This window comes from Dama dama, chromosome 15, assembly GCF_033118175.1.
Source record: "Dama dama isolate Ldn47 chromosome 15, ASM3311817v1, whole genome shotgun sequence".
NCBI lineage: Eukaryota > Metazoa > Chordata > Mammalia > Artiodactyla > Cervidae > Dama > Dama dama.
This window is the reverse complement of record NC_083695.1, coordinates 32,735,588-32,760,969: the sequence shown is the minus strand read 5'-3', so window position 1 is coordinate 32,760,969 and position 25,382 is coordinate 32,735,588. Positions and strand designations below refer to the sequence as shown.

At 45.5% G+C, this 25,382-nt stretch overlaps 2 protein-coding genes across 7 annotated transcripts in view; one reads left to right on the top strand and one right to left on the bottom strand.

The window, feature by feature from the left end:
• Window positions 1-85: 85 nt before the first annotated feature.
• On the bottom strand, window positions 86-21,535 carry SEC24C (SEC24 homolog C, COPII coat complex component). 6 transcript variants are annotated; one of them, XM_061161832.1, is made up of 24 exons: window positions 21,446-21,535; window positions 19,504-19,703; window positions 16,629-16,764; window positions 11,429-11,604; window positions 11,174-11,221; window positions 10,856-11,053; window positions 10,401-10,537; window positions 7,702-7,813; window positions 7,344-7,471; window positions 6,062-6,200; window positions 5,744-5,859; window positions 5,446-5,570; window positions 5,096-5,287; window positions 4,796-4,889; window positions 4,476-4,592; window positions 3,974-4,144; window positions 3,384-3,480; window positions 3,145-3,290; window positions 2,781-2,919; window positions 2,524-2,642; window positions 2,241-2,420; window positions 1,789-1,980; window positions 1,466-1,555; window positions 86-1,318 (listed from the first exon to the last, which is right to left on the bottom strand). In XM_061161832.1, exons 2-24 carry the CDS (start codon window positions 19,673-19,675, stop codon window positions 1,178-1,180), a joined length of 3,165 nt encoding a protein of 1,054 aa, XP_061017815.1. In that variant the 5' UTR covers window positions 19,676-19,703; window positions 21,446-21,535; the 3' UTR covers window positions 86-1,177. The 6 variants fall into 6 exon arrangements, with proteins under 6 accessions (XP_061017815.1, XP_061017810.1, XP_061017811.1 ...); XM_061161827.1 differs by having other exon boundaries at window positions 10,856-11,221; XM_061161828.1 differs by having other exon boundaries at window positions 10,856-11,221; window positions 21,422-21,504.
• SYNPO2L (synaptopodin 2 like) overlaps window positions 20,886-25,382 on the top strand; it is a 15,033-nt gene continuing 10,536 nt past the window's right edge. The window contains exon 1 of the mRNA XM_061161834.1: window positions 20,886-21,314. Within this exon, the coding sequence (XP_061017817.1) occupies window positions 21,306-21,314 (9 nt within the window). The 5' untranslated portion in view covers window positions 20,886-21,305. The remainder of the gene's footprint in view (window positions 21,315-25,382) is intronic.

The window sequence follows — 25,382 nt, the reverse complement described above, 5'->3', positions numbered from 1 at the left end:
GCCGGCCACTTCCCCAGAGCCGCTAGTCCTGGCAGGAAGGACTGGAGGGAAAGTGATATGTGGCAGATTAAATGAGGCTACTGGATACATCTTAATTTATTTTTATTTTATTTCTTTACAAATTAAAGATGCATTGAAAAATAAACCAATGAAGAGAAATGAGAGGTCCAGAGCAGGGGCACCCCAGGCTGGGAGCAGGCAAGCCTGGCCACCATCAAGCCTAGCCCTTGTCCTGCCTCAGCCAGGTCGGGTTGGAAGATAACTGTCAGCCACTCTGTCAATATCAAAGCCTGAGTGGTGTCCTAGCAGGAGAGACTTGCCACTTCTGCCTCTCTCGCCAACAGCTTGGAGAGCAGTGTTTCCAGCGGAAGCTCAGAGTGGTATGTAGGCTGGCTCTGTGAGGTATTGCAAGTTGATGACCAGGCTCCCTACAGAACCATCCAGTGTTGGGGCCGCTCTGGCTGGAAAGGAGGCTGATACCTCTCCTAGGTCTCAATATACTTTGCAACTGTTCCCAGGCTCATTCATTTCTGATAATGTGTCTCTGTCCACCAAGGGATCATCAGTCATTGCAGGAGAAGCATCAGTGGAAGCCGGGCAAGAGAGCTAATCAACCACCCTCAGTCACTGTGAGTTGGCTGCTGACTTCCAGGCCCAAGAAGACTGACCACTTCTCTACCATCTACGGCCTACAGCCCAGCTCTTGTGCACCTGTATGTATGTTTTCCCTAATATAGGAAGTTGTTGATGACAATGAGCTGAATCAGCGGCCCCTCCCCCCTGTAGTAACCCACTGGGATCTCCATGCCTTCCCACCTGCCCTTCTCTTCTTGGAGGCTGGTCCAAAGGGACACATAATATTGCCAGGGTCTGGGTGGCTTCAGATCCCCCAACACCAAATCATATACAGTGAACTGAGAAACTACATTCATTACGACAGGATTAGCAGGAAAAGGAGGATAAAGTGAGGGGAAAGGGGCACCTTCCAACAGCAGGACATGACAGAGTGGTAGGATACTTGAGCCCAGAAAGAAGGTGTCTCCTTATACCTCCCCCTCCCCCCGAAGAGACTGAGGTCAGCTTACATGACTTATAAGATATGGAACTGTCCCAGTTTCTCGGCTCCTGGGTACTTTCTGGAAGCTGGCCTGGACCCTGTGCTGTCTACCCCTGTGCTCTAGCTCAGTAGCTGTCGAATCTCCTTGTGCATGTGACAGAGAAAGTCCACATAGGATGCTCCCCCGCTCAGGCTCTTGTCTTCCACCAGGAAGTGTTTGAACAGCATCTCCAGCTTGTCCTCTTGTTTCACCACAATAAGCTACAGTCAGAATACAGGGTCATGAGGCAGGGCTGAAGAGAATTAACCACATGCCCCGAAATCCCATCATCTAGCGCTCACTCTCCCACCCCGCCTTCAGAGTGAGGACTTGACAAGGTAAGAAATCCAGGTTCAGATCACTGTTACCTTCATGTACCGCGATCTCTGTGCCCTCAAACTATCAATGAGGCTTCGAACCTTCTTAGACAGCAGATTATCCAGAACTGGCAGAACACTCTGAAACACAAAATTCATTTACCCTTATGGTAAGGTATGCTGAATCCAGCAGACAAGATGAGGCAGCAGATTTATGCATTATCTGAAATATGGAAGCCTGTGAAGAATGACAGCACCCTCCCTCTCAGCGTCCCCTGCTATTTAAGAGAATAAGCACACTAACTTTACTGGCTTCTACTCTTATCATGAAGCCTACTTTCACACCCACATTCTCATTGATGCCCTGCCCTCACCAGGCCACTGGTGATCTGACTGAAGGAGGAGACACCGAAGAGGCTCTGGACAACACCCTGCTGGACACTCGCTCCCACCCAGAGGAAGAGGTTGAGCCCGTTCTCCAGCAAATATATATCCCCGTTGCTTAGACGCTCTTCAGATGCTCGAACTGCTGGTGGTTCAGTGGTATTCTCAATGGGAGACTTTGTCTGGACAAAAGGAAGAGGGCAAAAGGTTACCAATGACTGTAAGACTTGTTTGCCCACCTGCATCTTCCCATCCTGCACCCCCATACACACAAAATTAAAAACTAAGCCCCTGAGTAGCTCTCAGTATGAAAATATTACATCAGATAATATAGGTAAAAAATGTATTAGTGTCAGATACAGACAATATTAATCCTTCCCTTCCTCCTCCTATGACGCCCCTTTCTCAGTACAGTGTCTCATACTCCAGCATTCAGTCGCACCAATGGTAGGAGCCGAGGATAGAAGAAGACATTGGTCTCAGCCACGTCCATGGAGGTAACCAGCTGCCGGACATAGGCACGGTCATCAGTAGTGACTTCAGCTCCAGGCTGCAGGACCTCACTCTTCAATACACAGTTCAGATAAACTGGGAGGAGCTTCATGCACTCAGGAAGGATCAACTAAGGGAGTTATCAAAACAAAGTCAGTGATCATGATCATGAGAAATCCCTCCCAATGCAAAGGTGTATCCCAACACCTTCTCCACCAACAAGCTCGCCCCACCTGTCCCGCAGAGGAGGGGCTGGCACAGTTCTTTCTGTAACAGGCCAAGATCTGGGCACACTGTGTGATGAGAGTGTCACGAACAGTCTTCACAGGGCTGCTCAGGACCCCCCGGTATGCTGGACAGGAAAGGAGACAGCGTGCTCACTGGTCAGCCACTCCATCACAGGTGCCTTCCCACCATCACACCCACCCAGGAGTGCTCAACTGCTGTCATCCTCTTAGCCCCGAGCCCTCTGCCCGGCCTTTGCCCTCACCAAACTTGGCCATGTAGTTGATGAGCGTGTCAGTCTCACAGTTTCGGTACAGATCAGCCAGCTGAGTGCAGCAGTTGAGAGCCAGGTTGTGGATGCGGAGCCGTCGCTGCCCCGCACAGCTGGTGTAGAGCAGGGCACACTAGGGGGAGAGTGAGAGGGGTAATTCACACCCCTCCCTCACCAAGACCCTCCCGACACCTCCTCTTTGCTATATTATGAAGCTAGAAGAAAGATAGGAGCTATCCCTTCTCCAGCCTCTTCCAGTCCTCTCTGCGCACCCCTCACCCCCTTCCCTACAGCCTACTTAAATCCAATGAAGTGACCGCTGACACTTCTTCCCCAGCCCCTGCCTCCTGTCCATCACCTGCAGGAGGGCTCCGTTCTCTTCGTTGAGCCGATCGTCATGCTTGAACTCCACAGTCACCGTCTTGTCCCCATCCAGCCCAGCCAGCTCCACATCTGTGGTGTTGCTCATGTAGAAAGCCCCAAAGAAATCTACAGCACGGATTCCTGAGGCCACATGGACAGAGACATGGTTAATGGTAGGACAGGTGCCCAGACTGAGGGCCCCCGCTCAGCTGTTCGACTCCAACCAGAACTGACCAGTGCTTGTCCGGACCCGCATCACAGCATCAAAGCCAACGACCTTCTGGACGTCCCGACGCAAGTCACTCAGGAACCGTTCCTGGTCGTTCTCCACCTGTATCCCCAGGCCCAGAGTCACATCACCTACTACATACAATCCACCAACAATCCCTGTACCCTCTCCACTCTACAAGCCTGCAGAATCATAATGACACTAAGGTAAAGGTAATAATAACGATGTTATTATTTAAGCTTTTAAGCACTTATTACATGCCCAGTACTACATTAAGTGCTTTACATGTACTCACTTAATCCTAACGACAAACCCTACTTAAAAACTATTTAAAAATCCCATTTTATAGATGAAGAAACAAAGGAGAAAATAAGTAATTTATCCTAGGTCATATAGCGGGTAAGTGGTAGAGCCATAATATCAACCCGGGGCTAATTTCAAGCCCCGTGTTCCTGTTCGCTACACTCTTTTCTTTATATTGTGTGGTCTTCTCAATGATATTCCTATCAATGAGTCAGCAGCTAAGGAGCCACTCCACTTGTAGGCAGGCATTCCAGTCCTGCCTCCACCTGCCACCCAGAGTCCCATGCCGTACCTGAAAGCAAGCGTATTTATAGACAGAGCCACCAGTGAGCTGGGGTACAACAGAGAGGGTGGCCACATCCACATACTGGTTAGGGAAGAGGAAGAGGTCTACGCAGCAGCCTTGGGCCACACACTCTTTGGCCAGGGTCTGATAGGCACCTGACTGAGGCTGGAACAGAGTCTAGGGAGGAAGACAAAATGATGTTCAGAGACCTGAGTTCCACCCTCTTTGAGACCTATGTATGTAATGTGGGCTATTATTCAAGGACACCTGAGACTTCAGAGCTATCTTACAGTTTGCAATAGCAGTAGAACATTCTCTTTAAAAAGTCTACCAAGGGCTTTGGGATGAGATGGGGTAGAGAGGTGTGGGAGTGGTGGAGAAGGCTGGCAGTCACAGATATGAAAGGGCAAAGGATCTAGTCCCAGTTCCCCCTCAAGAAAGTTAAGAGTATTGCACTGTAAAGAGACTCTGTGATGGGAAGTCCTCCCCCCGGTTCCCAGTCCCTCACCTTCTCCTTGTCTGTGTTGATCAACTTCCTGTCGTCTCTGTTCTTCAGCTTCCCTGGGGCCTCTGCAATGGGCAGGGAGGTGTGGAACAGAAAGAGCTTCCCTGCACACTCAGCAGCCTAGAAGAGGAGAGAGATCTACTGGTCCATTCTTTCCATTATTCATCCATTATTCATTCATCCCTTCCCTCAGTGCCAACTATGTCAGACACGCTGACTCACTGGACAGTCACCAGTCACTAAAGAAACAGGGATTGTATCCCAGAGGTAAGATGCTCAGAAGAAAGTGTCACAGAGTCGGCTGCCCAGGACTCTTGCCTTACCTTCAGAGCCTCCATCCCAGCCTGAATCACTGGGGCAAATACTGTCTCCGTCTCCCTTGTGTCTGCAAACATTTCTGGAATCTGATCCAATAAGCTGAAGAGATAGGTGATGGGAGGCAATCAAAACTGCTATCCGAATTTCAGAGCCCTCAATTCCCCCAAAAAGTCATCTGGCCCCAGACTCTGAGAACTCCTGAGGCATAGCCTCTGTCCATCTGCTGAGCCCTCTACTCAACACTGGATTTCTGTGGTTGTACCCTGCCCTCCATCTCACTTTACCCCCCACAATCTGACTCTTACCTGGTGATGACGGCCCGAGACTCATTGACATTGACCAGGAAGCCATCCAGCAGTGGTACAAACATGTCACCCACATCAGATACAACCATCATCTGTGGCTGGGCCAATGAGCTCTTCACATTGTAGAAGTGGAGCACTTTATTATAGGTGACAAAGCCAACTCGGATTGCTGACTCTTCTGCCCCGCCCTCCCTGCAGAGATGGACATTGTTACCCAGACTTGCCACCTTCTCCACCAGCCAACTTTATGACATCAGGATTCATGTGCTGAGTTATCCCAACCACCTACCCCTGCACTCCCTCCCCAGCCATCATCATCCACAGGAAGTACCTTGGCTCCTAACTCTCACCTAGGCAAAAAGTCTAACAGTGACTTGAGCTCCTCACAGAGGAGCCTGACAAGACCACTCCTGACGGCATTGTAGGAGACATCAATCATAAAGATGAAGGCAGGAGGGACGGGGAACTTATTGTTCTGCAAAAGAAGGAAATGTTGGAGGGGAGAGGGGTATCGGTGAGCAGGTCAGTTGACTAGAGATAAGTCAGCATCCAAGGGGACAATGACAGGGTGAGGGAAATGACCACAGCAAGTCTCAGCTGTCTCATTGTCCTTCACCCACTGCTCCTCCCCATGCTACCCTCCCTCACCTTGCAGTAATCTACAGTGGCCAAGAATTCATAAGAGCCCAGAGACAGCTCAGGACGGTCATAAGCATCCACACGCTTGCCGGTATGATCCAGGTGTTGAAAATACTGGGGAGGAACTGTGGGGAGTAGGGCAGAGTGTTACTCATGGGTCCGCTCTCAGTCCTAATCTGGTCCTGGCTGAGCTCACTCTAATGCCCCACAGCCTCGAGGCACCTTCACATCCCCATCTCCTAAACAATGAAGCCTCATCTATCTAACTAGAAAGAGACTAATGAAGATGCAATCCAGATCCCCCAGCCCCAGCCTCTGTGAACGTACCATCGTTGATACAGCTGCAGAAGCAGCACTGGAAGCGTCTCCCTCCCTCAACGAACTGCATAAAGGGGCACATGTATGCTTTGCAACGATTGCAGCGCAGAGGGCCAGATTCCCCATGGTCGACAACATACGGTGAAGCCTAAGGAGCAAAGGAGAGGGGTTCAGACACAGAAGGAAACTACAGTGATGTGTGGCAACAGATGAGGAGGAACAACCTGGAGGGAGGAGGACATGGCTCAGACAGTCTGCCTGAGGAGGGAGCAGAGAGAAGGGGAATGAGGACAAATGTCCCTAAGGGTCTAAATACTATAGTCTCTCTCCTTACTCCTTGTCTGTAGAATTTCACTTCTTGAAAGAGAAGAGCAACAGTGGAACTGGCCCAGACAAACCAGGGGCTGACATGGGCGCATGAGGCGAAAGTTGGAGATTACCCAGGATTCTCATTTCTGGCCCAATCTTCAATCCCCTTCCTTCCTGCCCTAGGATCTTGACTCCTGCTCCCTTTCCCACCCAAGTATCTGTGACACTTGTCCTCCCCAATCCCTGGATTTCCGTGACACCTACTGACACCTCAGGCAGATGTTACCCTACAGATAAGAGACCAGCGGGCAAGTGTCCAGCCATCCTCACTGAGACCCAGGAAAAGAGAAAGAGAAAAAGACAGAACAAGACAAAGAAGCAGGATGTAAGGTGAGCCCTGAATGTCCAGTTATAGAGAAATCCCCCCCAAGTTCATTAAGGCATGAACACAAGGGCACCTACACCACGGCATGGCGCAGCAGATCCAAGCACTCTCTCTTTTCACCCTGATTCCAGGTATTGGGTGACAGATTATAGATTATAGCCCAAACCAGGTAAAAGAAGGACCCCTGGATTCTGTTTCTTAATATGCTGTCCTAATATTTCTAACCTACCTGGGATGACAGGACAGAGTACAAGAAAAACCAGAGCGATGTGCCTCTCATCACCTGGTGATGACCATGCTACAGGAGGCTCCTGCCTTCAGCTGTCTTCTCCCCTACAAGATGGCCTTGACTCTTCAAAATGTGTTTCACGTGTGAACTCTGCTCCCATCCAACAATTTCTTGGGCTTTTGTTTTCCTCCCTATCACCCTCTTCAGGCATGGGCCCTGGGATAGAAAGCTATTGACGGTACGCTCCCCTCCCGACCAACCAAGCCTTTATCCACTGTGACTGGCAGAATCACATCTAGGAAGAAGTCTTATCCTCGCTCCCCCTCACTTCCTCCCTCTTATTATACTCTAGTCCGTCCCTGACTCACCTCCTCTGGGGGCAGCCTTGCCAGCGGCTTGATGACAGCTGCCAGGGGCACCTGAGCCTGCTTAGCCATGTCAGAGGTGCAAGGGATGTTATAGGATGTGCATCGAATGTACCGGGGACTTGCATTTCCTGAAGGAGGAGATGGAAAAGCTGAGTCAGATCACAGAATCACTCCAGACAACAGCTGGCCATTGTTTACCCACCCCATCACCCCAACAGATGCTAGAAGTGATGGTAGCTTTTCCCCCCTAGAGACCAATGAGGGACTGGTCTCTGACCAAAGACTGACAAAAGCCCCATCCATAAGCTGATAATGCTGGAGAAAAAGTCCTGCAGGGAGAAGTTATTGCCCTTCTCACCTTGGTCTTTCACCAGGAAGTTGGTGGTGACTAAGGGTGGCACCTGGCCCCGTAATCCAGTAACAAATGGTTCTGAACCCCGGTTGTTCCTGTCATCTTCAATAACCTGAATCTGTAGGGAAGAAGTGAAATGAATGAAGTTGACAGATGAAAAGGGAGAAGGGAGTACCACATCCCAGAGGCAGGAGAAAGAAAGGCTGGAGCTGCAGCACAGAAACTAAGAATTTGCCAAGGAACACACCTCATGCACCAGGCCTGCTCTCCTTTTGGAGACCACATAAAATGCTGTAATGCCAATCTTCCACTCTATAGTCAGCAGCAACATGCTGCATGGGCAACACTGAGAAAGGGCTTCTGTATGAATCGCCCTGACCCCCAATAAATAGTGATCACCCTATTACAATACCTACTCCAGGAAAGCTCCAGCTCTAATCACAAACCTTCAGACATGGTCAGATTCCACTTCCCTCCCCCATCAAGGCTTCCCCTCCCCTTCTCTCCCCAAGAGCAGGAAAACAGACAACAGTAACCATGTAAAAATGAAATCTACCTGGAATGACTCTACACTCAATGAGAGTAGAAGGGACAGGGTGAGGAGAGGATTACACAGCCAGAAATGATCAGGTAAGGTGAGGAAGCAGATGCTGCCTTATTTTCAGGTAAGCATCAGTGTGTAAATATGGGAGAAGAGGATCTTATAGCCCAATCCTCAGTCCCCCACATTTTGACAGACCCAGCGAAGGAAAAAAAAGAGATATTGCAAAGCTGGTGATCAGATCTTCGTGCAGACTGATAACCTTTGTCAGTTACTTCAAGATGGGTTTGGTAAAACCAGAAAAGTAAAGGGAGAATAAGATTCTGTGTCCCACAGAATAAAGAGCTGAAGCTTAGAAATATATCAAACAGACTCTCCAGATAAGAAAGTCACCCACACTTTCCCAAACCAGCAGTCCCTTTCCCTGTAAGAAATGCCAGTTTCCCAAACTTGTACATTAGTAGCTACCTACCCATGTTTCTCCACAACAAGCTGTAGACAAATCAAACCCAAAAGGGAAGGATCTACTGTTCTGTTCTGTTCCATCATATGTCACAGGCAGGCTCCTGGAGGAGCCAGCAGGACTAAAACCAAAGCTTAACAAGCTACTTGATCCCACCCTTCGAGCCTGACCTTCTACCATCCCATACTTAAAGGCACTGCTAACAGCTTGCTACTTCATTATATGGTGACTTGAGGCATGCATATCCTTCTAGCTTGTAAAAGCAAGGGTCTAGAAGGACTACGGGAAGAGGATGGAGAGGGATGGATATGGTGGATGAGGTGAAGACGAGGTCATAGGCATGCATGGGTGATTTAACACAGGGATGACACACACACCCACCCCCTGCACTTACTGGACTAGGAATGGCATCAGGGTCTATTCTGTGCCTGGTTTTCTGCTGAGGAGGCAGCTCATTGAGTTGCTTTTAGTGTTTTAATAATAAAGGCAGCAGGGAAATACAGGGAGGGAGACAAAAGAACAAGAAGCAGATGTTACTTCTCTCAGCCCTGATGAGTTAGACATGAACAGCTGGAACCCAGCTCCTACTGCTGAAATCAGGCCCCCTCTCGATCAGAAATTCCAAATTTTTCTAGGCCAAAAAAGAGCCTTTAATGGCTTAGACTATGATGTAGAAAGATAAGGAAGGGGGCAAACAGGAGGCAAGAGGGGTTATATGGAGGGGCTGAATGGGAGAAATTTTAAGAAGGAAGAAGAGGGATGTTCCCTCCAAAAGGCCAAGCCTCCCATGTAAGAACTACTCTTACACTGAAAGAAGCCTCACCTCACATCCAACCAAACTCTCCTTCTCACTAAAGAAGGAAAAAGGAAGGAGGCACTGCTCCATCCTCTAGGGTCCCCCTTAGCCAGCTGGGTCCCTCACCAGGATGGTTCCCCAAAGGAAGAGGGAAGAGAACAGGATGGATATGACAATGGCTAAGCATGGTGGGGCAGCTGACAGCAAACGGTGCAGACGAAACTGTAAAGTGGCCCCCGCTTAGGAGCACAGTACCAGCCTCTACTCGAGTATGACGAGGAAGGTCTGAGCACTCTGACGGCTCTAAGGGTGAGAGTCACCCTCTCACTGGGAGAAGGAACTTCCCCACATTGCCCTTGAAACTGTAGATCACTTTTCTCCATCCACACAGCAGAAGACTAGCAAACAAAAGTATTGAAGGCTTTCTCCTAAAACACTATCCAGGTAGAGGCAGAAAGAGTCCAGAGAGGCTTTCCTTTCCTCACCAATAACACCAGAGATTCCCCACCAGCTCTAACCATTAAGAAGACTGCTATCCTATCCTACTAGATCTAAGAGGACAAGACCTAGACACAGCCAGTACTCCAGAGAAGAGCAGAGGCTACCAGGCTTTGTCCAGTGGTGACAGAACACTGCACTCAACCCAGAGCTCTATGACACTGCTGATCACTCCTGGCTTCCCTTCCTTTCCTGTCCAGCTATGAGGTAAAAATACCCCTAAAATACTTCTGGGACGTCAAGTTCTGTTTAAAGAGTCAAAAATTACATGTAGGCTCTACACCTGCAAGATGACGAACAAAAGGGAAAAATAATCAGAAAAGGCTAGGCAGACATCTCATCTAGGTTGACTCACTTATCTGGTAGCCACAAGCTGCTTCCCCAGGACCACATAAGTATCTACTTACAGGGCTCGGGATGGCATCAGGGTCCAGGCGCTTAGGAGGCAATGGTTGAGGAGGCCCAGGCTGACTGCCAAAAGTGGCTGCTCCTGGGTAGGGACTTCCATAATTGGACTGAGGGCCCCGGGCTGGTCCAAAGGAACCTGAGAGACAAGGGCAAGGTTGATGAACAAAATATTCCTTCCCTATCTCTTCTTAAGGCCTCACAGAAATGACTAGACTCCTATTATAAACACAGAATTGAGAGGTACAGTAATAACCATTCAGAGAAAGCCTATGTTAACTGAACTATGAGAAAAAACAAATCTTATAAATCCCACATCTTAGTAATAATACCCTGAAGCTGTCTATCTAGTTCACCACTTAGCAAGTAACACTAGAAACAAATAACAACAACAACAATGAAAACACCCGAATAGCTGAAGCTTTTGGCTCCTAGGTAGTCCTTGGGAAAAACTCACCATTTTGCTGCAGCTGATAGCCCGGCTGCTGGGCGGAGTGCATAGGTGGTGGTGGTCCTGGGGGCCCAGTCATTTGGGTACCAGGGGGCAGAGTTTGAGGAGGAGGTGAGGACACATGGTTGGGCTGGCTCACTGGGGGCCCCCCAAAACTCTGTCCAGGCAAGAGTGGACCAGTCATCGGAGGCATCCGAGGACCCCCTGAGACAGAGGGTGTGAAGCTGGAGGCCTGTGGTGGGACAGATCGCGGGGGAGGCTGGGCCCCCGGATGACCCTGGCCAAGGGGAGGAGCTTGGCCCTGAGGATAGGAGCCATACAGACCAGAATTAGGGAAACTTCCTGAGGCTGAGGCCAGTGATGTTGGTGGGCCTGAGAAGTAGAAGAAGTAGAGTCAGGACCCCATTCTGCCTCCCTGTTCAGTAAACCACTTTCCTTTCCACCCGAGGGTCAGGAATGACTTGTCCCATCTGCTGGGGCTCAGAGGAATAAATAAAAGAAATAAAAGGGATCCAGGTATACCCCAGAGACAGATGCCTCTAAAAAGGAGACAGTATTCCTGTGGTCATAGGTACTCACCATAGCCCAGCCCCGAAGGAGGAGGGGCCGGGGCCACAGCACCACTGATCTGCATTCCGGCCAGCTGAGCAGTCACCTGAGCGCTTGTCGGGGGAGGCCCATAGGGCTGAAGCACAGCTGGCTGACTGACCACAGGGGCCAATGGGGCAGACGCAAATGGCTGAGACCCAGGAAGCCTGTGAAGAGACGGAAGGCAGAAGCTTCTAGTGGGCCAGGAAACCCTTCAGGGTTGACAGGAGCCCCACATTATATGGGAAACAATACTGTTTTACAGCATCTTACTCTCATCTGGGCTCTTATATGGCTTCATATTTTTATATATTTGTGAATAAATCACATTCCTCATAATCTACACTGTGATTATTCAGGGCAAACCTTGTTTTCCATTAGGCTCACTCCAAAAACATGTGCCAAGCACCCTCAGATCAAACAGTATTTACTCTGGTAGTTAGATTATCACCTCCTCTGCCTTAATCCTTTGTTGACAAACCACTTGGGTTCTGTATTCAAAAGCACTGAAGAAGTAGAAATGAAAGGCGCACAGAAGCATTAACACAACAGAGGCTTAATATATGTGGGCTTCAACAAATGCAGTTTGATTGTTTAACTTTTAAACCAAAGGATCACTCAATCCTGAGAAAGGTATTAGAAAACTCTTAATATCAGAAGAGCTGGTGAGCTAAGTTTGGCATTCTGTACTAAGGAGAAAGATGATGCTAGCTCACCAGAGTTAAGGACCAGACACAGAGGATATAAGTCAGGCAGCCTGCTAGCTAAGTCTATCCAGCAGTCTCATTACTTGAATAGCTGCGCTGGACACTCCCATGGTACCAGCTGACACATTAAAAGACAAATACAGAATCAATGCAATATCACTGCATACCAACTAGCCATTGCACCAGTGGTTTACAGTAATATTACTGCAGAAATCTACAGCATAGATTATTGTACATAACAAGCTCCTTCTGGGATTTCAAGAATGAATAAAATTCTTCACCATAGTAGCCTGTTACACTGAAATCCTGATTTATCCTTCCTGTTTATTTTGTCTCCACTAAATAACTGGAACTTTTATTATGTTTGGTCAGCTTCTACTGGTCCTGCAGTTTCACACTTTTCATTTATTCATTTCAGGGCATTATGCTAGTGAAACTTACCTCCCTAAGCTCTTTGCCGGGTTTTGCAGTTTTTGTCTTCTATAGAAACAAACTACTGTTAGCCCATGGCAGATGCTTATAAATCCTTGTCAGATCAATTGTATTCCATGGTACTACTCTATTAACATGGATAATACTCTCAACTGCCTACTGGTATTCTATCATATAAAGCAACACCTTATCTGCACATAGCTTTATAATTTACAAAGCGTCTCTAAATGCTTTAATTCTCACACCAAATTAATGAAGGGAAGAGAGCAGATGGAAAACTAAAACACTTAGGGTAAAAGTAGCAGGCTAAACTAGAACTAGAACCCAGGTCCAGGCCCAATTCTTACTCCAATGTACTTTAAAATTGTGAGATGTAACAAATAGAAAAAAAATACTTAAAACATGTGTAGTGCTGAATAACACAAACACCCATGTAACCAAAAGGCAAGTCAAGAAATAGAATACACCAAAGGCCCTGTGTGCCTCTCCTCCATTACAACACTTTCCTTTCTCCCAAAAGTCAAAATGAAAGTCACGCAGTCATGTCCCTGACTCTGTGCGACCCCATGGGCTGTACAGTCCACAGAATTCTCCAGGCCAGAGTATTGGAGTGGGTAGCTGTTCCCTTCTCCAGGGGATGTTCCCAACCCAGGGATCAAACCCAGGTATCCCACATTGCAGGGGGATACTTTACCAGCTGAGCTACTAGGGAAGCCCCCTTTCTTCCAAAGATAACTACTTTCCCAACTTTCTAAAAATTGTTCCCTTGTCTTTAAAACAATTCAAAAAAAAAAAAAAACCAATATAATTCAGTTATGTCAGGTTTTCAAACTTTTGTAAACAGTATCACATCATACATTGAGTTTTGCTCATAATTAAGCTATGAGTTTAATTACTGGTTTATATGATACGATATCTTTAATTTTAACAGATAATTCCAAGTTATTTTCTCACGGTAGTTGTACTGATTTGCATCTGACCACCAGTGGATGAGAGTTCCTGATAATCCATATGGTTAGCAATATTCAGTACTATTAGCTTTTTAATTTTGCCAAGCTGATCGATACATAGGAGAATTCTGTTGTGGTTTTTAACGTTTACTTTTTTCTTCATTTATGAGGTTGAACCGCTTTTTAATTTGTTCTTTGGCCATTAGTATCCCTTCTTTCATAAAATACTATTCCGGATTTTGTTTATTATTTTTTCTACTGAACTGACTTTTTCTTATTGACTAGTAGGAGTTCTTTACATATTCTGGACACTATTTTATGTTTTTATCTACTTAGTATGTAAATATCTTTTTCCATTCTGGAACTTTTCTTTCCAAAGTACTTCCCATTCAATGTCTTTCTCCTTGATCATTCTGATCAGCACAAAAACATACAAATATCTCAAAAAATAACCAACTATCAGTGAAAACAACCCACATGTCCATCAACAGATAAATGGATAAAGAACATGTAGTAGCATAATCATACTGTGAAATACTGTTATAAAAAGAATGAAGTACTGATACATGCTACAACATAAATGAACACTGGAAATATTATGCTAAGTGAAAGAAATCAGTTACAAATTATATATGATTCTATTAATATGAAATATCCGGGGGGAGCGGGGGAAAAAAAAAAGAAATATCCGGAATAGGGAAGTCTATAGGCACAGAAAGTAGATTAGTGGTTGTTTACAGTTGGGGGAGTGAGGGATTTAAGGACAAGCTGAATAGGGATAGCTCCTCAGATAAAGAATACTGTGTGTCTTCTTGAGGTGATGAAAATGTACTAAAATGGACAATAGTGATGGTTGCACATATCTGTGAATATACTTAAAATCGTTAAATTTGTGCACTTTAAATGGGTAAACTGCATGGTATATGAATTACATCTCAATTCAATTGGATTGGATTTTAATCAAATAAAATTGCCCTAAAACCTCACATCCCCCTCAAGCTTTTATATTTTAGCCAAACATTAGGAAAAAATTGGTCTACACATTTTTTTTTTACTTTGGCCACACCATGTAGCTTGTGGAATCTTAGTTCTCCCTTCAGGGATCAAACCCGAGTTCTCTGCAGTGGAAATGAGGAGTCCTAACCACTGGACCGCTAGGGAAGTCTCTATCTCTACTTCTTTAATTACTATTCCTATCTCTTTTAAAAGATCTTTCTTTCTAGGTTCATCTTCCTTTTTTTCACCTAGTCTATTCCCTGGTACTTTTCTCAGCCAGGGCCCATACAGGGTAAACTCTGTCTCTGAAAACGTCTTTATTTGCCCTCTCTTAGGTAGTTACATAATCCTATGTTGACAGTTACAGTCCTTTTATCAATGTACTAGTCTACTATCTGCTCTCCTTTCATAGTCCAATCTTTTTTTTCCTTTGAGAAATCCCTGAATTGAGGGAGAGTGGTTGTTTAGCATTTGATTTGCTTCTGGAGGGTACTCCAATGATACTGCTGTCCAGTATCAAAGTTTTATTTAAAGTTTAAGTTATAATTTCCATATCATTAAATTCACTCCTTTCAAATGTACAATTCAATGATTTTTAGTAAATTTAGAGAGTTGTGCAACCATCACCAGAATCCAATTTTACAACATTTTCACCACCCCAAATGACCCCTGGTATTCACATGCAGTTCCAAGACACCCCACCCCCCCCATCCCCTTACAACTTATCCTCAGCCAGCCTGGGAGAATCAGGACTCCTTATTATCTCCCTCTGCCAGTGTATAGATTTTTTTTTTCTAGTTTACCTGTTTACTGAAGTGTAGCCTAAGTCTAGATTTCATAAACAAGATTTCAGGTCTAAACCTCAGCTCAGAAATGCCCCAGGTACCTGCTTAAACTAAGTCCCCAGGTTCTCAAGATAATTTCCACCCTTTGCACAGGCAGCCACAGTGCCAACTTACCACTCTGATTTTCAGTTCCCACTTGTTATCTGGCACTTGAGGATTTCACTTTCCTTGAAGCTTGGTTATGCATTTGAAAAAAAAAAATTTGTTTCTATTTCCTCTCCCCTTTCTAGACATTTGTAGCAGAAGGGTTTTAGGTTACACTAATCCACTTCCCAGCTGAAATTCTTTCACCTGCTCCAACTAGACAGCTGCCTTCTTATCTCCACTGAAACTACATTTGTCAATGATGTCAAACCTTGCCAGACCCAACAATCAATTCTTAGTCTACATCTCACCTTTCAGCAGCAAGTGACACACCTGATTACTCTTGTGACTTCCTCAAATACTTTATTTGCCTAATTTCAAGATGCTATGACACCCTGGCTAACCTACCTCACTACTGGTCTTTCTCATTGCATTTTGATGGTCCCTACTCTGAATGCCCTTTATAATTTGGTAAGCTCCAAGTCTCAGTCCTCTGGGCTTACATTCAATGCTAAAAAATGTATATTCTGGACACCTAATAGAAATGTCAGAAAGCAACTCTTCCACTACTACATACCCTACAGCAGTTATACTTTATTCTTTGTTTACCAAAAAACAAACAGCATTCCAACAGAGATGACTGTCCTCCTTTAATGGACTTCCACACAGAGACAGGAGTTTATTGGGTCACACACCACCAAAGTTTTCATCATTTATGTAGTTTTCCTTTGAGGATCTTTCCTTTCATGACTGGTCACACCCAAACTTAACCAATAAGTCCTACTAAGTGCCTGTTCTAGAGGAAAAGTGGAAGTCAAAAGAGACATAAATAATCCTAAGTTTCCTTCTTCCTGTTTCTTCCTTAGGGCAGGTTCTGAAGGACCATAACAATTATTTAAGATATATGTCTAGTCAAGGAAAAAACTCAAGTTCACAGAAATAGAAAGAATATGCCAAAGAACACAGGTACTTAAATGAGTCAATAACCCATAGAGCCACAGCAGCAGCACCTATAATCTGGAAAAATGAAAACAAAGAAAGATGAAGGGAAGAACAAAAGGAATCTAAGAGAAAAACAAAGGGGAAAAAAAAAGACGAAAAAAGGAAAATAGGCCCTCATACATTCCTAATCCTTCCAGTCTCATCAGACCAATTTTCGGTTGACCCAAGTACATACCTCTGCATCTGAACACCGGAGCTTGGTCCATTCTGCACATCTCCTTGACCAAACTGGCCATATGCAGTCTGGCCACAAGGGCCCTGTGCTGTCGAGGTTGGAGGTGCCCCTGAAGAAGCTGGGGCTCTTGAAACACCTGAGGGTGATGAAGATAAGCTAAGAAATTAGGAAATTTCTCCTCCACCATGAGCAAGGAATGCAAAGCAAGGATCAATAAGCTCAGACCTTCACTGCAATATCACAAGTGTAATATCATAGCTTGGCAATGAAAAGGACACCATTAGTATGCAACTCCAGTTACAGGAGATTCTGAACATGGATGCCTAGCCAGAGAGTTTCCACTCTCTTAAACAGGTATTCTAGGCATACTACTAGTGAAGCTGTAGCCAGAGCCACAAAAATGTACAGCCTTCCTGTGATCACTATACACTCTCACTCAATCCAGGATGGTCTAATATTCTTACCCTAGACAAAACATCAACTCTTTTAAGGAAAAGATCTCACCCTAGAACTCAGAAACTTAGAACACATGCAAGGAAGGTGGCTTAGATGACCAAGCAACATGCTGAACTAAGTTGTAAAGAGATACCCATTGAGACTTCCCTGGTGGTCCAGTGGGTAAGAATACACCTTGCAATGCAGGGGATGGAGGTTCAATCCCTGGTGGAGGAACTAAGACCCCACATGCCACAGAGCAACTAAGCCCCTGCATCACAACTAGAGAAATCCATGTGCTGCAATGAAAGATCCCGCATGATGCAATGAAAACCCAAGGTAGCCAAGTAAATAAATAATTTGAAAAAAAAATTTTTTTTTAAAAGAAAGAGGCCCCTTAGAGAGACTATTCTTCCAACCTCTTCTTCATATATTCTACAGATCCTAACTAGCTTCTTCTCATCCACTTCTAAGTGTTGACACTCCCAATAGTTCATGGCTCAGGGAAACGTTCCCATGGGTTGGAGACTTTGTTTCTGCCCAGTGATTCAGTCAAGACAGGGTGTACATGTGTGCTAAGTCAATTCAGTTGTTGCTGACTCTAGGCGACCCTATGGACCATAATCCGGCAGGCTCCTCTGTCCATGAGGATTCTCCAGGCACGAATACTGGAGTGGGTTGCCATGTCCTTCTCCAGGGGATCTTCCTGACCTAGGGATCGAACCCATATCTCTTACGTTTCCTGCACTGGCAGGCAGGTTCTTTACCACGAGCACACCTGGGAAGCCCCCAGGACAGGTCTCCCGCCCTCCAGTTAACTGCTATCGCTTATGTCTTCACAAAAGCTGCACTACGCGTGTTCTGCTCACCAGAGGTGCCATCAAAGCTACTTCTATGACTGCTAATCATCCTTCCCACATGAAATGCAGGAAGAAAGCAATTAGTTACTTGGCATATCACTTTGGAAATGCTGCCAACCCGTGTTCAAACTACTGTTTTTCTTTTGCTCTCAGTAGAGATTAGACACTACAGAACCTGCCTGCAAGAATATGATTAATCTGAATTCACTAGCCATTCACTAGCCTGCTCACTAGCCATCACAGAGCCAGATATGTTTTCCTCTCAGTAACAGAGCTTCCTCTTGGGGCAATGCCAGCTCCATCTTGATAAGCCACAACTCGGCAAATCAGACGTGGACTCTGTCCTGCCAAAGTCCCAACCCAGAGTAAGGCTCTTCCAAAGCCCTGAGACCTAATCTCATCACTCCGAATTTTTTTTTTTTTCCCCAAAGTCATAATTAAAATGGTAATAACTTTGGGACTTCCCTGGTGGTCCAGTAGTTAAGACTCTGAGCTTCCATTGCAGGGAGCATGGGTTTGATTCCTAGTTGGGGTACCAAGATCTCAAATGCCACATGGCAAAATAAAAAAAGGTAATAACCTCATTCAGTTCTCAAATTTTACCTATGCCTCTTTAGTGCCTTCTTTTTCACATATCTCTTTATGGAATTAACTCTCTTAAAAAGCATAAAGCATTTGGCATACCCTAAGGCCCTGACCCTAACCCTGGCTTCTCTGGTAGCTCAGATGGTAAAGAGTCTGCCTGCAATGCAGGAGGCCTGGGTTCGATCCCTGGGTCAGGAAGATCCCCTGGAGAAGGAAATGGCAACCTACTCCAGTATTCTTGCTTGGAAAATCCTAAGGATGGAGGAGCCTGACGGGCTTGGCAGGCTACAGTCCATGGGGTCGCAAAGAGCAACTAACATGCTGAGCAACTAACACTTTCAATTTCAGCCTAACCAAAGATCTATTGTCAACCATATTCTTTTGCCCCTATGAATAACACACAGGTTTCGAGCTCCTCTTCATGAAAAATGTAATATAAAAGCCAAACACTGACACTAAGGACAACTTGTCTTCTTTAATTTCCCTAATATTAGACAACATCTAAGAAGCTGAAGAAACTCAAAGGAAAAGGAATGATATCACCAAAAAAGATATGAGAAGCACCAAAACCCAGGCATACAAGTATCATACTTTTCATCCATGAACCAATTCCCTATGTCTCACAGTCATGTATAGATAGAACCACGAGTCCAATGAGAGAAATTATCACTGGCTCTGGAGGACCCATGACCACAGTCCTTCCATCCAGCTGTAAACAATTCAGCCAGGTGAGGCTGCACAGGGTGACACCCACATGAAGTGAACTGCCATTGAACCTGGAAGATGGGCTCCCTACTCGAAGTTTTAAAGACACACTCACCTTATACAAAAACAGGAAAGGGCAGACTGCCCATAGGACTCTCAGTGACCGAGAGCCAGATTCATGTTCCTCAATCCCAGTCACCACAACCCTTAGGCAGCTTAAGTAGGGTAATACCACCCAACCTGAAGATGACTAATCCCTTCCTTAGCTCAAAGGAAGCTTGGACACATACCTGGGGGAGGGGTTTGCTGATAGCCTGGTACTGGGCCATTGTAGGCTCCATAGGGAGTGGGGGCGGCTGTGGACCCTGGTTGGCCACCATAGCTGGATTGATGATACCCTGGGTAGACGGGCTGGGGCTGCCCAAATGGCGGCACAGGTGGAGCTGACTGGTTAACGTTCATTATGAGAGCATCCCCGACTTGGTCTCACCTATTAGATGAGAGAGAAGACAGAAATTAGTCAAAATCAACTTTCTAAAGTGAGAGCACTATTCACGGTAGGAAGCAGAGCTAGAAAAGTACTGACCTTATCAGGCAATGATCAGCCTAATCATCCCCACACTATTACAGTGTCTTTGTAATTTTCTTCCCCAGACAGTAGACAGACTGCCTCCTCAAAGTAAGGATTTTGTTACTCTGAACCCTATGCTTTGTCACTGCCAAGAGGGTATAAATTTCAACTTCGGATAGGCCCAGTGGAATGGAGCAGCAGCCTCCATTCCCTAGTGGTATGATTTCTAGTGTCTAGTCATACAAGGAGTCCTCCCACTGATGAACTATTGTGATATTACAAGTAAATGAAACAATGTTCCTACTTTCTGTTCATTCACTCTAGCATCCATTCATTACACAAGACTGAATACCCTCCAGTGTGCCAGTCATTTTTAATCATTCAAAGTGCATGTCTAAAACAGATCAATTAAATCCCCTCCCCTGCAAAAGACAAATTTTAGAGTGACTGTTTAGAAAAATGACATTCTTAGGCTAAACTGCAGTAAATCAAGTGCTTACTCCATCCTTAGTCTTCCCACCAAAAGAGTGTATGGACCTTAGTACTGAAGCATTAAAATCACTAAATGTAAAGGACAGCTGAAAACTAGCAAGGTACCAGATTAGAACTGAGTGCAAGTTTGGCACAAAAACCTCACACAAGAACCCAGGGAAACACTTCAAAGATCAATAACAAAGTTAGATTTCACGGGAAAAGATCATTCACCTTATCCTTCAAGCAGAGTGACTGTAATTATTCCAAATCTCAAGGCACTTCTCCAACACTGTTTCTGCTCTCCTTATAGGCTTGTCATGAATCTAGGCCACATCCAAAATTATTACAATCTTGCCCAACAACAGAGGAATGAATTGGAGGGTCTTTCCAGGATCCTTCCAAGAACAGGACTATCTGATCACATCTACTCTACACAACCTGATCATTCCAACTATCCTACAGAAGAAGGAACCCAGGAAGCAAAAGAGCTCATAGCTGCTGCAGTGGAACAACGGGCCTCTCACCTGTGCTAGGAAGGGCCATCTTAACTACAGAAAAGCTAAGCTGCTCTTGCACTAGAACTTTTTAAATTCAAAGCTATCTCAGGAGCTATTCTTCCAAATCCTGAACCTTGCACAGGTCACAACATTAAGCTTGACGGATGTCCCCCTCCCGTTTATTTTCCTGAAGTCGGTGTGGGGGTGGGGATGGGAAGAAAGGAGAAAAGAGTTCCCTCAAACACACACAAGAGTTTGGAATCAGGCTCAAGTTTCGACTCCACTCTGCCTGGACAGTCAAGGGTGACAACCCAGGGGGCGGGGCAAGCTTCCCTAGAACTCTGAAAGTAGTCGAGCTGTGGAGGCTGGGAGTGCCGGGGATCAAGACCAAGAAGCCAAGCCAGCTTCTCGGGCCACGACGAGAAGACTGTTGCTCTAAGTAGAAGATCGAGCGTCTTGCGCCCTTCAACAGGCTCCGGACAGGAAGCGGGAGCCGGAATCTGGGCCAGGAGGAAAGAAGGGAGGGTCTAAGACTGATTCTGGATTGTGGATGCATGAGGTGAGGGTCTCTCCCCGGGCTCCGCCCCCGAACCTCTCTCTTCCTTCGCAAACAGGACGCCGACCTGGCCAGTGATACCCCGGCATCTCCTCTGCTTTCCTACCCACCAATCTCCCGAAGCCACTCCTCACCCGGCTCCAGATCCAGGTTCGACTTCGTTCCTAACGTCAAGGCTCCCAGGCTCCACTTCCGGTTCCGAGGGGGCCGGCGCGTCGCCCCCGGAAGTTCCACCCCCACGTTCCAAGGCCACGCCTTCTGCCACGTCTACAGTAGGCACGCGCCGAGGAACGTGTATTCCGCGCATGCGCTAGTTTCTTTTCTATGATGGCCGTCTGCAGGGGATGCTGTGGATTCTTATGTATTTCCTTTTTTTTTCTTTTCCGAGACTTCGTGGTAACTTTATGCTCCCACCCCAAACCGAGATGCGATTGAACTATCTTTAGTAACTCTCCTTCCAATGACATATTAGACAAAGTCTTGTAGCGACTTCCTGCTGACCCCTGGCCCCTTTGATTTCCATCTTGGAGGTTCTCTCACCCATGACCTTTGCCGGTCATAAGACTTGCGGAACGGAAAGTATAATGTTTTTTGGTTTGGGGATTTTAAAAAATTATGATTATTATGATGTAGTATACTTTTTGTACATTTACTTATTCTGGCCGGTCCATGTGGCTGGCGGGATGTTAGTTCCCTGACCAGGCATCCAACCTCGTGCCCTTGGCTGTGAAAACTCAAGAGTTCTAATCACTGAACCCCCAGGGAATTGCTGCAGCACTTAGAATTTAAAGGGGAGCAGTTTTGCTTTTAGGCAGCGTGTGTTCGAGTTCTGTCCCTGCAGTTCCCTAAGTTGGGTAATTTAATCTCGGTCTCAGTTTCTTTCATTTGTAAAATGGAGAAAACAGGAATGCCATTGTAATAACTTGTTGAGAGGATGGAATTAAGTCACACAGATTGCCTGACACCATAGTAAGTGCTCAGTAAAGGGAAGCCGTTATTAACCTTTTTTTTTCATTATTAGTTAACCACTTTTATATAGCGCCTTGGTTTAGATGCAGAGCTCTGCCAGAGGCTGATGATTTGTAACAATGCCCCCAGCCTATAGGAAGAGCTATAGTTCGTGAAATGATTATTATTACCCCATTTAATGAATAACAGTAATTGTAGATAATATTTGTGGGAGTTTTAAAACTATACATAACTACATTTAATCCTTTCAATAATCTTTTCATTTCATAATTATTTTTTAAGCATTGTTGTGTACCAAGCCATGTTCTTGGTTCTGGGAATACAGTAGTGAAGAAACAAAAGCTTTTGGCCAATTTAAACTATCATTTTGTAATTATATACACATGATAAAGCTATAAAGAAAAAGTGAGAATTCTCTGGTGGTCTAGCGGTTAGGACGCGCTCTTTCACAAATTTCAGTCTGTTGGTTACCTCTGGGGAAGGAAAAAGTATAATTTGGAGGAACATAATGGAGCATCAATAATATTAACAGTGTTCTATTTCTTAACATTCACATGGATATTTATTGTTATTTTAAAATAGTGCATATGTATTATGTACAATTCATTTCAGAATAAAAATTTTTAATAAGAAAAGAAATGAGGGAAAAGAGCACTGGTGGAATGGAAGCATTTAAAAGGGAAAAAAATGTTCAATTAAGAGTTTTATGACCAATGGGGTAGAAAAGTTCTTGCTATCATATTGTTCATTAATCTTTCATTTAAAAGGGGAAAAAATTATTAAGTGAAGACTTTTATGACCAATATGGAGGGGGGGAGTTCTTGCTCTCATATTGTGCACAGTAAATATTAGTTATTCTGAGGCACAAAATGGTTCAGTCATTTTAAAAATTGCACTTTTAGTGTTTGCTGGAAGCTGTATTAGTCGTTGAGCATATTTTAGAAAACAGCAAGATTTTTCCTGTCCTCAGGAGTTTATAGTGGAGTCAGATCACATTCTCCATCTGTGATCCTGGTGTCAACAGTGTCACTTTCACCTGGGACCCTGTTAGAAACACAAATTTCAGGCCCATCCAAGGCATACTGAATCAGAAATTCTGCAAGTGGGGCCCAGCAAGCCTTGACCCTCTAGATAATTCCATTGCACACTGAAGATTTAAGACCCACTAGTCTGGATTAGTAATTTGTGAAATTTAGCTAACATTTGTTGAGCAATTGCCACATTATTTATCCCACTGAACCCATGGGTTCATTAACCCGGCATTCGGTTCATCCCACAGCACCAGTTGTTTACCAGCGCCACTGTTTACTAAAAGTGGCCCACTAGGCACTCACATTCCATGCCAGCGAGCCAGGCTTCTTACGCATTTAAAGTTCGAGAATGGGTTGGGATGGTTCGGCTCCAAGACCTCTAATCATTTGCTTTATCGGATAAAACTGCGTGGTTTGTGCAAGAGTGCCAGCTATTGCCGAGCCTGCCGGCAAACGAACAGGTCGAGGACGCAATCACCAGAGCACCTGAGAAATAAAAGACTCGGAAAGATGGGGTTGAGAGGGACGGAGTCAGCTTGTGACTGATTCCGACGACTTTATTGAGGGGTAACATACATATATATGCTAAGAGGACTCACTAAATTTTAGATCAAAGACATGCATACGTGCAGAACTGCAGACACTAGTTTTAGCTCATGAATGTTATCTCAACTCTTTAAGGCTAGCAGAGCACGGCACTGGCGTCTTACAATCAGTTAAAGACTACCTAGACATAAACCATTCACAGGAGCCTGACAATCTTATCAGAGTCAGGAGAATGGGCAAAAGGTGGCTGCAGCAATTTCCTTGAGGGAGGTGAGAAAGGCCAATTTGCACTTTAATAAATCAGGGGTGGCGGGACAGAGAGGGACCTCTTGATCTCTCAGGGCCAAGGAGCCTGAGCAGTCAGGCCGGCTCCCCGCATCCTATCCTGAGGGAAACTTAAGAGGGAGCCAGCTACTGGATGGTTCAATTAGGCTTTCCCCCTTATACCCAGGTCAGAAGACTGATTTGCACGTCAGGACCACTAAAGACTTCCACCAGAGTTTCCTCTGGCTTTGCCCTTCCCAGGCATAGTTCACCATCTTTCTGGTCCTAACATGTGTGCTCATGCATAGGAAAGTAGGTATCCTCTGTCTTAATGCACTTCTAGTAAGTAGTAGAGTTTAAATTCATAGTTTCTCTCTCTTTTTAAAATTAATTTTATTTGGCTATGCCAGGTCTTCGTTGTGGCATGTGGGATCTTTAGCTGTGGCATGTGGGATCTAGTTCCCTGACCAGGGATCGAAGCGGGCACCCTGCATTGGGAGCACAGAGTCATACCCACTGGACCACCAGGGAAGTCCTAAACTCAGTTTTTTGAGAATACAGACTGATATGTTGCATTTTATTGGTTTCTGTATCCCTACTCTGGTTCTCAGTCTTGGCTGCACATTAGAATCACCTGCAGTGATTTTAAAACTGGCCAGTAAAATTAGAATCCCTAAGGTTGAGGAGCCTGACTCTGTGTGTGTGTGTGTGTGTGTGTGTGTGTGTGTGTGTAATATATAAATTTATATAATATGTAAAATGCCATTAAACATCACCTAATCCTATACACAGTTCTATTTTAAGAAACCAGTAGCTTTAAAAGTTTTCCAGGTGATTCCAATGTGCAGAGGTAATTGAAAGCCACTGGCACAGTGGCTTACATGTATTACTAGCTGCTGCTGCTAAGTCGCTTCAGTTGTGTCCGACTCTGTGCAACCCCATAGACAGCAGCCCACCAGGCTGCCCCATCCCTGGGATTCTCCAGGCAGGAACACTGGAGTGGGTTGCCATTTCCTTCTCCAATGCGTGAAAGTGAAAAGTGAAAGTGAAGTCGCTCAGTCGTGTCCGACTCTGTGCGACCCCGTAGACGGCAACCCACCAGGCTTCTCTGTCCATCGGATTTTCCAGGCAAGAGTATTGGAGTGGGGTGCCATTGCCTTCTCCCATTACTAGCTAGTACTCAATAAATGTTTGAATAGTGAATGAATGGATATTTAGGTACTCTTTACTGATGAGGTCAAGTGACTGCCCAAGGGCACGC